The 18743-nt window shown below is 39.7% G+C and overlaps 1 protein-coding gene across 3 annotated transcripts in view; it reads left to right on the top strand.

Annotated features, from left to right (window-relative positions):
* EPB41L4A (erythrocyte membrane protein band 4.1 like 4A) overlaps positions 1-18743 on the top strand; it is a 217768-nt gene continuing 199025 nt past the window's right edge. For all 3 annotated transcript variants that reach the window (XM_010987509.3, XM_010987510.3, XM_064483177.1), the window contains exon 1: positions 1-116. In XM_010987509.3, the coding sequence (XP_010985811.1) occupies positions 18-116 (99 nt within the window). In that variant the 5' untranslated portion in view covers positions 1-17. The remainder of the gene's footprint in view (positions 117-18743) is intronic.

Here is an 18743-nt window from a genome sequence, read left to right on the forward strand (position 1 = left end):
GGCCGGCCACAGCCGACATGGGCTGTTTCTGCGCTGTTCCGGAAGAATTTTACTGCGAAGTTTTGCTTCTGAATGAATCCAAGTTAACCCTCACCACCCAGCAGCAGGGCATCAAGGTAGGTGCGGGCTGGGAGCCTGTGGTGGAGGTGGGGGTGAGGGGTGGGGGGCGGCAGCCGGACGGGCTCAGGGGCCCGCGGCTTTGTCCGAGGGCTGTCACCGGGCGGGCAGGCGGCGGGGTCTGCGCGCGGTGGGAACGAGCGGCAGCTGCTTCCTGCGCTCAGGTGGATGGTGGACATGTCAGGGTGGGTTAACTTTGACTCCCTCATTGAAGGAAAGTAAGTTTGACGTCGCGTAGGGTAGTCCACGCACCAACTCTGAGGTACAGTCCACGGTTCTGCAACTGAGACGCAAACTCTTGCCTATATCGGTTCCTCCAAAAGCGTTTAAAGCCCTCGCAGCTCCCAAAGAGGCGCAGAGTTGAATATACAGGAAGTGTCGAAGGCACGATTTTCCTCGCCTTTGTTGAAGGCTTTATTTTCTTGGTAGGGTTATTGGGGAAGTAAAATAGTTCACTCGTTGAAACACATATATTGGGTGATTGTGATTGTGTCGCCTGTGTTTGTGGTAGGGTAATGCTACTTTTGACCAAGAAATAATTTCCTTTTCCAAAAGTAACCTCGCTTTATCCCCACCTTTAAGTAAACGTCTCTGCAAGCGAGCTAATAACTTTGCACCTCTTTGTAGGTCATTAAAATGCAATTACTGCTATTAGCATTAGAGAACCCAAACAAAAAGGCTGTGGGAGCTTTGCAGACATCCACTTCCTTAATTTTGATGACTTCTTGTGTTTATGGTTGACAACCTGACAGACGCGCCTGCGCGCTTGTTTTTCTCTAGCAACAACGTAGCTACCTAGAGATGATCGAATCTGGAGCGTTTTTGTTGTTTTGTTTCCCCTTCTCCTTCAGTTTTAAATAACTTAGGTATTTTAGATACCTCAGCTGCTGGGTCTGATGAAGGGAAACCGTCTTTCCCCCACTTCCCTCCCATAGAACAGGCCGTCTGAGAAATCAAGTTCAGGCTGCCAATTGTCCTCTCCTGGTCTTGTCATCACAGAAGTTAATCCTAATGGCGTAGGCTCTGGGCATTTCCTTGTGTGAATCAGCTTTTACATAGCTTTCTGCACACCGGAGTAACTGTTCCTGGCCAAAAGCTTCAGCTTTGTTGCTGCCATCCTTGGTGTACAGAATTCTAATTTCACAGCTGTCATTTTTTTTGCAGGAGAAAGGGGGCAAAATGATAAGTTAAAAAGCCACAAGGTAAAGTGAACCCTTAAGGGAATTGTTTTGAATATTATTTCCTCTTTAATTATAATAAGTAAAAGCTGGTCAGATTCTGTGTTTCCTTTCAAGGCCAATAAAAAACTCTTGGGGAAGAGTGTTCATTGTATATTTTTAACTTTTCTTTATGTCTCAACCCCCAACCCTTCCCTCCGCACCCCCTTACCCATAAAATCAGGAAAAGAACTTTACAAGATAATTTAACATTCTTTGGTGTACTGTGCTAATAAAATAGGCAAAAATCACAAAAAGATCATAGATTTTTGATAATACATAGATTCTTTTTGGCTTAGAAGCAATTAGAGAAAGATAACTGATGATCTGATACTAAAACAACAAAGAAATCTTTCTGAAGTCTGCAGTCTGGAGTCATCTGGTGTGTGAGCTTCCTATTTAATCATGAAAGCCTTACTCTTGTCAGCTGTGGAGCATGTACATTATTCTGTCAAGAGAGCAGCCAAAACTTGGGATCAAATGGAATAATTTTGTCAAAGAAACATGAATCAAAAATCCTGATCCATAATTACTTTTTATAACCTGATGATGCTTATCTTATTTTACAAATAGGTTGAAAATTGGTGAGTAATTCTAAGGCAGTAGCAACTTTATAATGCTATTATTTTGGATATATGCCATTTAACTAAACAATAATTTAAGGACACTTGTGTTGGAAGTAATCATTTTGCAGCAGGCTTGGCCTCTTTGAGTGTCACAAAAGCATACCACAATTATTTTGATGGCCATATATGTAACACAGGTGTTGTTTGGCAGAGTTAAACACATTATCTGTAACTACCATGCTACCATAAAATGCACGTGTTAAGCACCTATCTACTTGTGGTATGTTCTAAATTAAACACATGTTTATAAATAGTGTGATATATGAACAGCATCTTGCATGTAGATGGTATTCAGATGTTGAATGCATACATGTATTTTGTTGTTCTGTACATACTTGACATTTTCTTTAACTCCTACTTTAGTTTGTAAATAAAATAGTAAACAATTACTTTAAAGTTAATAGCCAGTAACTAACTACCGTTATAGTGTTTGCCCCGCCCCCCAGATAGTACTCTTGATAATTTTGATTTTTATTAATTAAAGTCAAAGTTAAGCATGTGACATTTTCCCATGAAATTAAAATAGAAAGATGGTTTTTAAAAAATATTTCCTAATATTTATTTTTGGATGACCTTTTTCACATTCTATCTCAAAGACATCTAATTTTGTGTTAAAATTATTCACATATTTCATCCCTTAATGGAAAGAATTTTACTGATTCATAAATAGTTACTTAAGAATTTGCTTACATTACTGTTATAATAATGCATTGTGTGTTGAAAAAGATTAACTGTAGTAAATTTAAGTAGAAGAAATAGGAGAGAGGCTTAGTGAGACATTTTTTTCTGTGTGCTGTTTTGAAAAACACTCGTTGAATTTGTTTAAGAACCAAATTACTCGTTGAAAAGTTAGTTATGAAGTGATTTTCTGCAACTCAGATCAAAGTTTATCATTGACTTTAGAGAGAAAAATTGATGTGTCTGTTCCCGTGGAGAGTGTTTCAAGCTGAAGACAATAGTTAACACATCTTACATGAAGATAAGTAGTGTTTAAATAAAAACTAATTTTCTGTTTCAAAAATAATTAGAAAAATAAAACACTTTGCGTATTCATGCTCATGTGATGTAGAAATTTGCCTTCTTAACTTGCTTTAGAGGTAACCTCACCTTGACAAGCAGAAAGTCTTTTGCATGCATTTCGTGGTGTGAGCCCTGTTCAAGATTTAAAAACCCAAGTTTATATAAACTGAATGCTGTTGGTTGTTTGTTGAGCAGCACAATAGCTTTTAGCTGTTTGCTATCTCTGTTGTTTATTTTAGGAAGAATTTCTGCTGTGGTTGGTCTCTTGGTTTTTTGAGCAATGTTTGTTCAGAAAAACTTTTGTTATGTCCTTTGTAGTTTTCTGTGCTGGAGGAGATAGAAATCTTTCTTTTTGTTCTCTTAGAAGGCAGAACTTGAATGTGACTCAGACTATTTTTATAAGTTGTCATTTGATTAGCAAAAGGTTTTTATGGAAAAACTCACAAGGTTTGATGATTTAGTCCACAAAATTGCTGCTGCAAATAAGTAGATTAGTGTTTTCATTTCAACATTTTAGTCCTCTGAGTAGTAATGTAATAAACACTGAGGTGCTTATTTTTCCCTTAGTGTATTTGATGAAGTTAATGAAACCAATATGACAGCAAGATGGAAATACTGTTAATTTTTTTAAACAGCTTTATTGAGATATACTATACAATTCACACAGCTAAGTGTACAGTTCATCCATTAACTTTTAAATGAAGTTACTTTCTAATCATCCTGTTGTTCCTAAGGGAATATTGTGAGTCAGTTTTGATGCTTTGATCAGAAACTTCCCTATAAATTAGAAAAACAATTAGAAGTTGGGGATTTACATTATATGCATCTCACTTACCAAGAATGATCATTTTCATTCCATTTGGATTGGTAAAGGAAACATCTAAGAAAATGGGAAAAAGTGAAAAGCAGTAGTTTTTCACAAATCATGTTAAGTATATATGTGAATACTTACATCTTTTGATAACAACCATGTAAGGTACATAGTCAGTGATCTTATAAACATAGGTTGACGCAAGTAATCATACACCAACATTTCTGTTAATATAAGATTGGCTGTGGGTTTTGATAGGTTAGTAAATTAGATGTGACTGGGATAGAAGTACCCCTTTTCCACACTGCATCTAGGTTTCTAAAATTCAAATATGATATCCATGTTGCGGCTGTATAAAATGAAGTACTGTATAAATACTCCCTTGGATTAAAAAAAAAATTGAAAGTATTTTTCCAGCTTTATTAAGGTGTGATTACAAATGAATCGTAATATATTTAAAGTATGCATTGTGATGATTTAATACACACACACATTGTGAAAGGATTCCCACCATCCCACCATTGAGTTAATAAACCATCACCTCCATCACCTCACATATTTGCCTTTTTCTATTGTTGAACACTTAAGTTCTACTATTTTAGCAAATTTCATTTATACAATATAGCTTTATCCCCTATACACACCATGTTATACATTAGATCCTCAGACTTACATGTCCCCTCAATTTTTCAAAAGTCTTTTTTCCTTGAAAAAAAGGATTAAAAATGCCATTTATCATCCATTGTTTGACTTGAAAGCAATTTGGGGGGGAAAGCATTGTTTGTTATCTCCCACAGGTAGTGGCTGTCCTTCTCTAGGGCTTATCATTTTCTTGGTTGATGGTGGATCATACTTTTTGCAGCCCCATTAGCATAATTGTTCTTGAATTCTATTATGTGAAGTTGAACTAACTTTGAACTAAACTTAAAGTAATGCAGAGCTTTTATTGCTTTTCAGCATGGGTGGTGTCTTAGTCTGTTCAAGCTGCTATGAGAAAATACCACAGACTGGTGGCTTATAAACAAGAGAATTTATTTCTCATAGTTCTAGAGGCCAGAAGTCTGAGATCAGGGTGCCAGCATGGTCATGTGAGGGCCCTCTTCTAGGTTGAAGACTTATTGTTGTATCCTCACATGGTAGAAGGGGCTAGGGAGCTTGATTCACCCTTTTTTTTAAGGGTACTAATCCCAAAGACCCCCACGTCCTAAAGACCTTCGCTTTGGGGTTTAAGTTTCTGGCATAAGAATTTTAGGGGGACACAAACATTTAAACCATAGCAGGTAGTGATAAAGTTAAATCTAAGTTTCAGGGTAAGATGTCCAGACTAGACTTTCCATTAGCCATATGGACAATGGTTTGTTATTTTTATTGCAATACAAGATGGGAAGCTCATCTTTTCTTCAGTAGTTTGTGTCAGGTTGTATCTGAGTAGGACCAGACAATCCTTTGTTGGGGGATGCTGTCCTGTCCACTGTAGGGTAATTAGCAGCATTTGTAGCTTCTACCCCTGAGATGTCAGTAGCATCTCTTGCCCAGTTGTGACAACCAAAAAATCCCCAAATGTTGCCAAATGTCGCCTGATGTGCAAAATCACCCTCAGTTGAGAACCACTGCTATAGAGGGTAGCAGCTTCCTTCATTCTTCTGTTTTGTGTGCACAGTCTTTCATACTGGATGCAGACTAACTTTCGGATGCCCTCTTTTTTCTCTTTTAGAAAGGTGAGTCATGTACTTTTTAGGTCAGTGAAAACAAGATGTTATCTATATCCTTAACTTGCTTAACATTCTTATTCTGGGAGTAATGTACTGAAGTGATTAAAAGCATGGCCTCTAGAGTCAGAACACTTGGGTTTACATTTTGGCTCCACTGATTACTAACTAGCTGTGGGTTCTTCAGAAAGATACTACCTTCTCTGATCTGTAACTTATCTTCATCTATAAAATGGGGGCAAAATAGTACCCACTTCCTAAGTTCAAGGTGCCTTGCATATAGTAAGCACCCAGAAAATGTTAACTTGTGTCTTTCTCCTTTCCGCATCCTCTCCTCCTCCTTTTAGTGCTTCATTTCTGTCTACATACAAAGTCCAACCTTCATTGTTTGAGTTAGACCCCTACCTGATCTAGACCTTTAACAAGTCTGTGTGCCCACGCTAAGGTCTTGCTCTTTGGGCACGCAGAACTGCTGAGTCTCCCGAACATACCAGACTCTCTCGTGCCTTGTACGTGGGATTCCTGCTGAGTGGTACCCTTTTGCCTTCCCCTGAGCACACACTCATCAGAACTCACTCTTTGAGACTTGAATCAAGTGTCGCATCTGTTCAAAAGCCTTCAACCCAGCCAGACCTGGCAAAGTGTCCATGCCTCGTACACATCCTGTTGTTATAGCACTTGTCACATTGCAAGTGTTCTTTCTGGACACGTCTGTCTCCTCCAGAAGCCTGAGAGCCCTTACCTGTGATCCCCAGCAGCTAGAGCTGTACACCACATGTAATAGATGCTTATTTGCTGTAATTTGAATAGAGGAAAGAATGGAATGTTATCGTTGGAATAGGCCATATTGAAAATCTCCTGGATAATGAGGTTCTTCTGCCATTTTATTTTTACTTGAAAGGATCCTAGAATAAAGTGAATCTCACTGTGAAAAATCTGTTGCCAAGATACTCTAATTTTTACATTGCTAATGGCTAGAAAATGAGATGGTGCAGTGGACTGAATGCATGCAGCGCATTGAAGAGCTGACTAGCAGCTATTTCAGAAAACATGAGTTACACCGTTTTTGTATTGTAGAGGTAAATGCTAAGTCTCTCCCTCTCTTTCTCTTTTTTATAACATATAACTTTCTCCTTACAACTAGAGAGTCTTTTGGGAGACAGGCATATTTCGAGAGTGGTTTATAGATCCTCACACTTGAGTTGCTTTTCTTCCTTGTCTCTATTCTGTAAACCACGGGAGAACAGTGTCAATTGGTTTCATAGTGTAGGTTTACACAATTGGGGACCATTGGTGTAATTTTTAATCTTGCTTTACCACCCATTACACTCTTTAAGTGACATAAACGTCATCTGATGCGGCTCTAAGGCATAATAGAAAAGACAGGGTCAGTAAGTTAAATACTGTGTTTTTATGACAAATGATAAGTTTTATATTCTGACGCACAATGGATTTTTCTGCAGGCCTGTTGTTATAAACAGGAGAAGTCAGACATCCGATTCGCCGTAACCTTCTGGCTTCTTTGAGATTGACTGCTTTGGCCAAGCTTTGTCTCTGATGTTTTTGCCGCGAGTAAAGCTGGTGCATAATGCTCTTGGTCATCCTGCTTTGGGTTGTAAAGAGGAACTGCCATTTGCTTCTGCATCAAATCCAAACAAGATTTGTTTCTGAGTCTCATATATTAAGGTTAACCAGGCATCTGTTATCATTTGTTTAGATCTAGACTAGGTGTGTTAAGGTCAGGAACCAGCCAGTTTAGTTTGTGACTCAAAAGCCTGAAACCACACTTTGGAGAGTCTACCAGTCTCAGAAATGTGGATTGCATTCCTGTGCCCTCTGAACCATGTATATATTTCCTGTTTTCTTTTTTTCCTAAGTGAAACAGCCACTTTGCCTTAGTGCCGCCTACGGTTAATCCACTTCTCTGTAACTGAACACTCTTGCGGCGTCCCCAGAGGCTGAGACGGCTCTTCCAGAGGCTCTCTTAGTTTCCAAGACAGTGAGAAGTTTGTTTCAAGGATATTGACAGGCCAAGAGGAAGTTAGAACAAGGGAGGTGGTGGCCGGCAAGGAAACCTGAAAGGTGCTGAGTGCTAGCTAGCCCCACTGACAGTGACCGAAAGGTCAGATGGCAGGGGAGGAATCAGCCAACCAAGACCAAGGAGGAAACCAAACGCAGTGGCAGATTGTTCAGAAGTGCTGCCTTCTGAGCACATGAGAACGCACAGTTAGTAATGCTGGGAGAGAGTCCCAGCTGGGTGGGTATGGTGTCCCGGAAGTTGGTTAGAAAGTACCTTGTTTAGAATACAGCTTCCCATAGGAACAGTGACATGAAAGAAGTTCCTGAGCTAGCCCACGGGGACCGTTTGAGTTTTTAAACCACTCAGGTCCCACCTTGCCCTTCATTCAGAGCTGTATTTGAGAAGCCTCTGTGGGCTTAATTGTCACTTGTCAAAATGGGGTTTTCTCCACCATCCTCACTGCTCCCACTTTGCACCAGAATCAGCCCCCTAACTGGGTGCTCTGTGATCATCAGTCTCTCCTCTTCCCCCATGCCTGCCCTGTGTTTAAGTCCTGGTCTGCCCTGCAGTGACTGTTCTTGGAATCGACCAGAGGACTCTTTGATTATCCCCCCGTTCCTCATTTGTAAACTGAGGGGTGTGATACCTGCCTCACGGGATGATTGTGAGAATTTGAGAAAAGAATTTTAGGCACATGGGATAAAAGGTGCTCAATAAATGAAAACTATTACTATGTATGATCTATTATTTGCTAGTAACTCCCCTGCCCAAAGTGGTGCTGGCTCTCTGAGAGGCAAGTGTGGTTGTTAGAAGTCAGGGTGAGGGGGCAGTGGTGGTTTGATATTCATAGATAACAGTGCCTTTTAAGACCTCTGTGTTTACTCCCATTGCCTCAGCTACCACTGGAATGCTGAAACTATGCATCTGTACCCCTAGTCCAGACTTCCTTCTTCTTATCTGATTTGTATTTCTGATTGTCTCATGGAGATCCCACTGTCTAAGGAGGTGTCTAAGCCCACCTTCATGACCCTTCTGTTCCCTCTAGACTTTCCCTGGGCTGCCTAGTTTGTGAATGAGGCCACACTCCATCTTGATGAGTTGAGATGCTTTGATTCTCAGTTACAGAGATTCCACTGCAAACTGTTTTAACATGAGGAATTTTATTTGCTCACCTCAAGTTCCCAGCTTCTCTCCATCTCTTCTGTGCTCTGTCTTCTGGAAGTCAGGGTCCTGTGCAGGTAGTCGCAGATGGGTAAATGGTTCTAGAGATGATATTTGTACATGACAATATGTAAGGTGGGAGTAGAGACAGGCTCTTTTTATTTTAGGAGAGAAGAATCCTCTTCCAGAAGTTCCGCAGCAGACTTTCCCTGGTGTCTTTTTGGAGAATGAGTATTGTGGCTGTTCTTGGGCCATCATGGCAATGGCACCATCTTTAGGGCAACAGATTCTCCCTGAGACTGGGTGGAGATGGAATCAGTTTCCCTAAGTCAAATGGCTGTACCGGGGAGGGGTTTAGTCAGGAAGGAAGGAGGGAGTTGTAGGTGTCCCCTCGACCCCTCTGCTCAGGATTTGGGCACCTGGGCTCTCCTTAAATGTCCACATCCTTCCTGGAGTTGGAATTCCACCACTTGAATACCTTCCAGCTTTGTCTCTTCTCCCCTCCTCTCTGTGCTCCTGCCCTCATCTAGAGTCCACCCCCCGACCCCGCATCCTCCAGCCCGTTCTCAGCTGCACAGCTGCAGGCCACCAGCGCAGTGCCCTTTGACTACCTCTAGAGTGGTCTTTCACATCTGGTCTTGGATGCTCCCTCAGCTTCCCAACCTCTGCAGCTTCCTTTATGTTCCTGAGCATGGTGGCTGCACCGGACCCTGCGTGATCAGACCCCACCCTTCTCTGACCTTTCTCCCACCACTGCCTTATAGCTGTCACAGATTCTGGGCAAACTGAGCTACTTTCTAGTCTGAATTCTCCACATCCCCTCTCATCCGAAGCTTCTTCTGCCAGGAAAGCCCCAACCCACCTCCTCTTGTTTAAGTGAAGTCTCACCTCTCATCAAGCAGGGTTCTGCTCAGGTGCCACCTTCTCTGAAGACTTCTTGGTGGAGCGCTGGAGAGTCCCTCTTCTGACCCGAATCAAGCCTGCATGTCATTGCACAAGTTTCTGTAATTTCCTGCCCACCTTGTCCTGGGAGAAGTACAGTAAGATAAAGAGGGCACAGACTTGATCATAGATAATGTGGCTCTAAGTTTCTCTTCCATGGTTTAGTGGCCAAGTCACTTACTCTCTTAGAGTGGCTTCCTCATCTGTACAATTAAGGGAAAGCCCTCCCACCTTATCCTGAAATACTGCACGTGAAACCCTTAGCACCACGACTAAGGAGTGGTAGCTATATTGTTAAACGAGGTGCAAAGCCTTGAGGGAGGGGTCTTTTTTAATGGGATCTCCAAGTCAAGCCCAGTTCCTAAGGAGTTGTTGACTGGATGAATTAATCTGAATAAGAAAAGGTACCTCCAGATTGACATAAACTAATGAATCTGAGAAAGAAAAGACATCTTTCTCCTTTTTACTTTCTAGATTCCGTGAATACAAGGGAATTATACTCCTTAATTTCTTAGTTATTTAATTTTTAAACACAGTTTTATCGAGATACAAATCACGTATCATACAATTCACCCATTTAAGATGTGCAATTCCATGGTTTTTCATATATTTGCAGTGTTGTGCAACCATCATCACAATCAATTTTAGAACATTTCATCACTCTAGAAAGAAACCTCATAGTTATTACCAGTCACTTCCCATTTTCTTCCAGCCCTTCTACCACTCATCTTTCTGCTTCTACTGATTTACATATTCTGGACATTTCATATAAATGGATTCATACAATATATGGCCTTTTGTGGGACTGGCTTTATTTGCATGTTTTCAAGGTTCATTCATAATGGTATGTATCAGTATTTATGCCACTTTATTGCTGAATAATATTCCATTCTATGGATATACCATATTAATCCATCAGTTGGTGGACTTTGGCTATTATAAATAATTTTGCTATGAAGATTCATGGACAAGTCTTTATGTGGACATATGTTTTAATTTGTCTTTCATATATCCTAGGAGTGGAATTGCTGGGTTATAGGTTTAACAGTCTGAGGAACCTGCAAACTGTTTTCCACAGTGGCTGCACCATTTTACATTCCCACCAGCAGTGTCTAAGGGCCCCAGTTTCCCCAGATTCTCACCAACACATGTTATAAGGTCTTTTTTATTATAACTATCCTATTGGGTGTGAAGTGGTATCTAATTGTTAATTTGATTTGCATTTTCCTGCCATATAATGATGTTGAGCATCTTTTCATGGACTTATTGGCCATTTGTATCTCTTCTTTGGAGAAATAGCTATTCTAGTCTTTTGAAAAATTGGATTATTTTTCTTTTTATCATTGCGTGTAAGTTTTAAAAAACTGTTTATGTTCTGTATAAAAATTTCTTACCAGATATTTGACTTGGGGTTGCTTTTTAACTTTCTTGACAGTGTCCTTTCATGCACAAAAGTTTTAAATTTTGATGGAGTCCACTTTATCCTTCTGTTTCCTGTACTTTTGGAGGTCATACCTGAGTGACCGTTGCCTACCCCAAGATTATGAAGATTTACTCATATTTTTTTTTCCTAAGGATTTTATGACTTTAGCTCTTACATTTAGGTCTATGATTTATTCTTTGCTCTTTTACATGTGGGTATCCAGTTGTCTCAGCTCATTTGTTAAAAAAACTGTTTTTCCCCCATTGAGTTGTCTTGGCACTATTATTGAATATCAGTTGACAATAAATGTGAAGATTAATTTCTGGACTCCTAATTCTATTCTATTGTTTGACATGCTTATCTCTGCATTTTGTTTATTTTTACTAGTTCTTTGGTAAGGTAGGCATATGTAATTGAGCAGAGGAAACACTCCCAGTTAAAATACATTTGACATTTAATATTTTGAGCATAATTTTCAGTAAACCTTGTGGGAGGGCAGTAAAGCATTGTATATTTTATTCACTGTTAAGTGCTGGAGAACCTAGAAGAGTAGCAGGTATGTTGTGGTGCTCAGTAAATATTTGTCATATTTGAGGAAGGACTGATAGAAGGATTGTTTTAGTCATGCTGCTGTTGCTTTTGTAACTTGAAACCTTGGTTGTGGAATATTTAGATTTCCAAAATCTTTTCTGTAAGCTTTGAGTATTGCTGTTTATGTTGTGTAAAGGATTTGCCTTTGGTCCTTCCAGGCTCTTTGTCTAAATCACTTGATGGAGGGCTGGAGAAAAGGTACTTGCATATGTTTTATGAATAACTTTGTTAGTTTTAGTAGGTGAAGGTGTAGCAAGTTAGAAAAGCTAATATCATTTAAATATGTATGTGGTTTTCATCTATGACTTTGCAACACACTGAGAAATTGCTTGAGACATGTCCTGAGCAGTATAATGTGCAGGGTTTTCCTCCTGGGAAAACAACGTAGGTGGCTACAAGACAACTTCTGAACACACTCACCCTCTCTCAACACCTGTGACTTCCTTTCAGCCTTGAACTTCCAGGATTGCGAGCTAAAGCCTAGGGAGCAAGTGTGGCCTCCTGGAATTGGACTGACATCCCCTGTGACTGAGGGAAATGGTAGCAAATCTTAGTGTTGTTGAAACTGTCATAATATAAGCTTTACAGCTTTTGTCTGGATTGTACATTTTTAAAATAGGTAGCTTTCAAACACTTGACAAATCCCAGGAGATATATAGGCTACAGGCAGTTTCCTCTGTGAAGAAAATCTCAAGCGTCTAGAATTCAGATAATGCCACAACTGTGTGTGACAAAATCTTTCACCCAAACTCGTTTCTACTTGTCATTGCTTTTTCCTGCCAGCCATTCTTTTGCCCAGTAGTTCAGCTGTCTGGTTCTCTGCACCAAGCCTGTGTGTAGTCACATGTCCTCAGCTAATTGAGCCCCATGATGCCGACTGAAAGTGCAGCAGACACCACGGGGAAAATGTGAAAGAGATGACATGAGTTACAGCAGACTGGGTTTCACTTATGATAGAAAGTTAGACTAGACATGGACATTGAGAACCATGTACTCCAGCCTTCCATTCCAAGGCTGAGGGAACAGGGACCTAGTGAGGGGCAGTGATTTGCCAGAGCCCAGGCACATGGTCCTAGAACCCCATCTCTTGATTTCTCATCTGGTCATTTCTCAGTGCTCACCCTCCCTCAGTTTCTTTGCAGACTACAAGGGAGGAAGGGCTGAGAGCTGATTATAGAGGAAGAGGTCAGAATTTATTGAAAATTGTTGAGATTTACTGCCAATCCCATCTCCTCCCATGCTCCCAATCCCTCTCTGTTCCCTCCCTCTGCCCCTTAAATTAAGTCTTTATAGGCCTACATCTGGCTTGATGACCTTCTGCAGTCTTGGCATTTGATTTTGTGGAACTCTTTCTGGGTAGATTATATAAGGGAGAGACTCTTTTGTCCCAGAGAATCCGCCTCCCCCCAACACCCCCCATTCTGAAAAGGACTTTGCTTATGTGGAATTTCTTTTCAGAATGATACTAACTGCATTGCATTTTAATTTTTTGGCTTTGTGGAAAATGCTTATTTATTTAACAGGCCTAGAATAATTTATTTAGTGCCATGGTTTTAGAGTTCCTATCACTCAGAGTTTTTCCTTTGTCTTTATTTTATAAAGTCTTTATGCTGAATTCTTGGAGCTCCATTCTGGTATCTCTCCAGGAAAGAAAATTAAAAACTGATTAGTGACCCTTCTTATTGCCTGAGAGAGGGGGCGAAAGAGGAAAATAGAAAGGAAAAATTGCTCTTTCGTGGCAAGGTTTCAGATGGGCCAGTCATCAAGAGGCTAATAGATCTTTTCCCCTGATAACGATTATTCCATGCATCTGCTGCTGTTTACAAGGGCACTTGGAGGATGTGCAAATTTTCCAGAGTTCCTCAGAGAGCCAGCTTCTTTTTCTTTCAGATGCTGTTTTTACATCATGTTCTAGGGAAGTTAATTTGAAGATAAATAGGTTTTGAGAGTGAGGGTGTATGGGGGTCTGGACCAAAGTTATGTGTCTATAATTGTAGGTATGGATTTGTGAACTCACTTTTACAAGAATTTATTCAGAGCTTATGTACCCAGTAGCATCCAAGATTGCTGGTAGGGATGATGAAATAGAGGACTGTTGCTATTATTATGATTATGATTATGATTATGATTATTATTATTATTATTTCTTAAAACCTAAGAATGGATATATTTAATTTTCTCAAATGCATACAAGACAATAATTACACAGCAACAAATCTTTTGTTCAACAATGATTAGATTCTTAATCATTTCAATAAAACTTACATAATTTCACATCCATACCCTTGCATTTTTAAATACTGTAAGTAAAAAAGCCTCCCAAATAACCAGTTCTTCTATTTCCTGTTTAACCTTCTATACATCCAAACTTTAAAAAAATCACAAGCTGAACATTATAGAGAACATATAAATCATGTTTAAAAACTTGAGGCTTTAAAAACATTGTTCCCCAATATGATTCAGAAGAGTCCTCATGCTGATAAGTGCAGTCCTAGGTGGTAAAGTAATTTGGGGGAGAGGAAGAAACAGGAGACAGACAAAAGTTTGCTGTCTTACTATTTTACTAATCCTGTCAGTTAAAGATGGTGATGTCATGAGAAACGACAATTTAGGTTTAATATGAGGAATAGAGTTTGCCTCACAGTTAAAAGAAGTTTAAAAAGTTAAAAGAAGTTTAACTTTTAGATGGAAAGACAAATATTTACTTATAAAACAAGAGATTACAATACAATTTGTAATCAAGTACCTGGTTATATGGTGGAGATTCTAAGAGGTACAGACATTCTTATAAGAAATTATGTTTCTTATATGCTGAGGTGGGGCTAATCAGGAAAGGTGTTTTAGAAGAAATGGATATAGGCTCTCAGTGCCTTATCTGAAACCCTTGGGGCCAGGTGTGTTTGAAGATTCGACATTTTTCAGATTCCACCAAGGTGATACGGTATATAAACCATCCATTATGCAACATCCATGGCCTGGTCTGGGGCAATACCTCATAAAACAAGCACATGAATATTGGTGCAGCTCATCACTTGGATATTCACAGTCAGTGGGGGTAAGTAGAGACTGTAAGTTGCTTCTGCCAGTTTATAACAGATTTTGTCTCTGCATTAGTTATCTATTAACTTGCTGTGTGCCAAGTTACATCCAAAACTTAGCAGCTTAAAAGAACAAGCATTTATCCCCCACAGATTCTTTGGGTCTGGAATCCAGGAGCAGCTTCGATGGATGATTCTGGTTCAGGGTCTCTCTGAGACTGCGCTCAAACTGTGCCTGAGGCATCTGTCATCTGGGGATGGTGGATCTGCTTCCGAGTCCACTCACGTGCATGTTGACAGGCGAGGGTCCCTCACCCCATGGGCCTCTTCATAGGTTCCTGAGTGTCCTCACAACATGGCAGCTGGCTTCCCTCCAGAGCAAGTGATCTTAGAGGGAAAGCCCAAGGTGGAAGCCACAGTTGTCTATGACATCCTGTTACTTCTGCTGTATTTTGTTGGTCACAGCAGCCAACCTTGTTGTGAGAAGAGACTGCATGAGGGTGTGAATACTGAGAGTCAGGCATCACTGGGAGCCATCTTGAAGATGGACTGTCATGGTCATCAAATGAATTTTGGTGTTCAACTAGAGATAAATCTTTCAGTTTTTACATCTTTTGGGGTTCTGGATTGTGGACTTACGTAGACTCTGGCCTCCTCCAAGTGATGACCTGTGAGGATGAACTGTGGCTCTAAAGGTGGTCTAGACTGCAGGGTAGCATGAACATGGAGAAATGAGTTTGGTGGGGGGAGATGAGGTGTGTCTGGGGGATACACAGGATTAGTCTGCCCTTTGTCAGGCACTGCACTTGATTAGGGGGATAAAAAGGTGAATTAGATAGACTTTTAACCCTCTTGAGCTAGCACTGTGCTTTGAGAAATCTAGAGTTTCTCTTTGAAAATACTTATGTTGAATGTCTACAGTGAGAAAGGCAGCCTGTACAGTGAGAGAAGCAGAAAATACAGACTCAGAAAATCTGGATTCCTCTTACAGCTCCTTCGTTTCCTACCTTGCAAAAAGTCAATGTTTTGGAGTCTTAGTTTTTCCGTTTGTAAAATTAAACTAATACTTCTGTTATTCCATTAGTATCAAAGTATTATGAGGCTTAAAGGCGATAATGGCTCAAAAAACTCTTGCAATATTTTAAAGTGCTATGGAGTGTTAATAATTATCATCTTGTGGCTCTCTCATTTACTGACTAGTAACATTTGGCCTCAGTTTCATCTTCAGTGAAATGAAGATAATAATACTATCCAATTCATAGGTTGCTCTGAGGTTTGAATGAAATAATACATGTAAGGGCTTAGAATAGTGACTGGCACATGCTAACATGAGAAATACCAAATAAAGATTAGCTGTTATTATTACAGAGCCATATAGTGCTAAATAAGCCTTATGGAGAATTAAAGGAAAAGTGAAATGATGATTTAGAATGCCCTTAGACAGTTCTGAACAGTGAGACAAATTACAGTTTTCCTTAAAAGGCTTTTTGTTATTTGCATTTGCATTTGCTGACTAGAAAACTGATTTGTTGGGTTGGACAGAGACTGCTTTGAAAACAGCTATCAGCTTCCTCTCTCCTCTTTTCTTCTCTCTCTCTCTTTTTTTCTTTTTTTGATATTGACCTTCATGTGCAGCTTTTCAAATTTTTGAAGGTCATAGCTGAAAATAAATCCCTTTGCATTTCCGGTAGCACAGTAGTCAGGATGCCTATCCAAGCACAAAGAGGTAAGTTCAGTTTAGATAATCCTCATCACTTGATGAAGATGTGTTTGAAAAATGAAGCTTAGCTCTGGAAACCTGGCAGAATTTACTCATTAAAATTCCTTGTTGGAATAAATTATGAGTCAAAAATGAAGACTGGCAATTCTTTGGTTAATTTCAGTGATGAAGACATTGAGTTCATTAGGATGTAGCCTTTGTAAGAATCTGAATAGCCTCTTTCTGAGGATGATAAGAGCTTCAATAAATCATTATTTCATAGAATCATTGTCCAGCAAACCCAGAAGAACTTTCCCTTAGAGTGCCTTTAAGCCCTGACATGCCCCTGGGGAGAGTGGGCTGTGACAATGTCATGGAAACATCAGTATTGACACAGGGATTATGGTGACTCCCAAAGAACAGCTATAAAGGAAACCAGACCCCAGGTTGACAGCAGATCAATCTTCTTAGGTAACAAATTTCCTTTGTGAATGTGGTGAAAAAACTTGGGCTTCTTGCATGTTTTCAGGTTAAAAATTCTTGAGGTTTCCTCTCATTTGAGAATGATGAACCACGTGTGTGTGTGCGCCCCCGCATGTGCCCACACATGCTAGGGAGAAAGATAGGTGATCCAAGATTTAACTACCATTGTAATATTTTGGTAGTTGTGTTTGAATGAATGTATTACTAACTGCTCTCTAGGAAACCAGTTTTCTTCCTTTAAAAGGTTATTTTAAAAAGATGAGCAGTATTTATGTCCTGAAACAACATTTTCTTCAAGTATGAGAATCAGGGCTACTGAATACAGATGAGCATAGTCAATTGCTTTACTTAAAAAATTATTATTTTGAAAAGTTTCATTGTGAATTGATTCTTGTTTTAAAATGCTTCCCATCTGAAGTCATTGAAAAGTTGAGAATGACACAGGGATTTTTTTTCCCCCAGGGGAAAAGTGGTGATTTCACGTTCAACTTGTTCATAGATCACTGGGTCCTCCTTGTGCTTTCCCCACTTGCTTCAGTCACTGCCGAGTTGAGAAAAGCCACGTTCCCGACAAAGACTGCTGTGGTTTTTAGCACAAAGCAGTAAACAGGTTTACCTCTGTTTTGTCTTTACCAATGCATGTTTCCCCCTTTGTCCTCAAATGCTTAGGTAATTTTGTGCTTTCTGCCTGAGATTGGGGTAGCAAAGTGACAACAGAATGCACCATTTCCCCCTACATTTAATAAATTCTGCTGCTCTGAGTGGAATCCATGGCTTATTAGACATGCCAGGTTGCTAGTTTTTTAAGCATATTCAACTAAGAATGGTGAACCAAGATGGCTTAATCTGTAGTATTTTGAGTCTTGCTGAATGCATTTGACAAAGAGTTCGGCTCATGTTTTTGGCTAATCTCTTTTCCACCAAAGAGTCATTGACATTACTGGGGTCAATTTGGCTGCATTTTCATGTTAGATTGTGTTAGATTCCTACTGCAGGCAGAAAAAGGAGTAAGAGTAAGAACTCAAATATTTAGAAACATCTGCAATTTTTATATTGATTACTAACACATTTTATACTTCCCCATAAATTAAAACTTTTGGTCTGAGAATAAAGCATCTATAATCAACATATATATTTGCTATTATGTGATTCTGGTATTTCTGGTTGTGTCAGTGCATGCAGGGGCAACGTTTAAAAAAACTTCAAAATTAATGAGAGACCCGTGACTGAGAAATAGTTTCCTCTTACACAGGAACTTTTAGTTCTTTACTGAGTGAAGGATGAGGAAATGATTCTGCAGACCCTGGGTAGTGAATATGTTAATTGTATGTTTGATACAAGCATTTGACCATTAGATTAAATAGCCAAGTTTCCTTCTAGCTCTGAAAGTCTGATGAGTTATGTCTAAGGTGGCTGTGATGACAGGTGCAAGTTTTCACCTCTGGCAATTGAGTCTGGTTTATCTAGCCTGGAGCCACAATCAGCTTTTAATTACTCAGGCTTCACAGATTATGGTGGCTTGTTCATTCCCCTACAGAGTGGACAGGGCCCAGGAAAATCAATTAGATTCCCTATTTTCCACAACCTGAATGATTGATTTGGTAGGGAAGGGAGAATGAAGTGGTGTGTTCTTTTTTCTTTCTTTCTTTCTTTTCTTTTTTTAAGTGGTTTGTTCTTTCTTAGACTCAGGAGTGTTTTGGCTTGTTGGATACTCCTTTTTTTTGTTTGTTTTTGGCAGGGGGAGGATATTCCATTATTTTCTTCTTGCAGCCTACTTCATAGAGTAAGACCATATGCAGTTAAAGGTTGCCTGTAAGAAAATGTGAGCCATTCCATTCAATGGAAGTTTTAACAATACTTACTGTACACCTGGATATTTTTTAAAT

This window comes from Camelus dromedarius, chromosome 3 (assembly GCF_036321535.1).
Source record: "Camelus dromedarius isolate mCamDro1 chromosome 3, mCamDro1.pat, whole genome shotgun sequence".
Lineage (NCBI taxonomy): Eukaryota > Metazoa > Chordata > Mammalia > Artiodactyla > Camelidae > Camelus > Camelus dromedarius.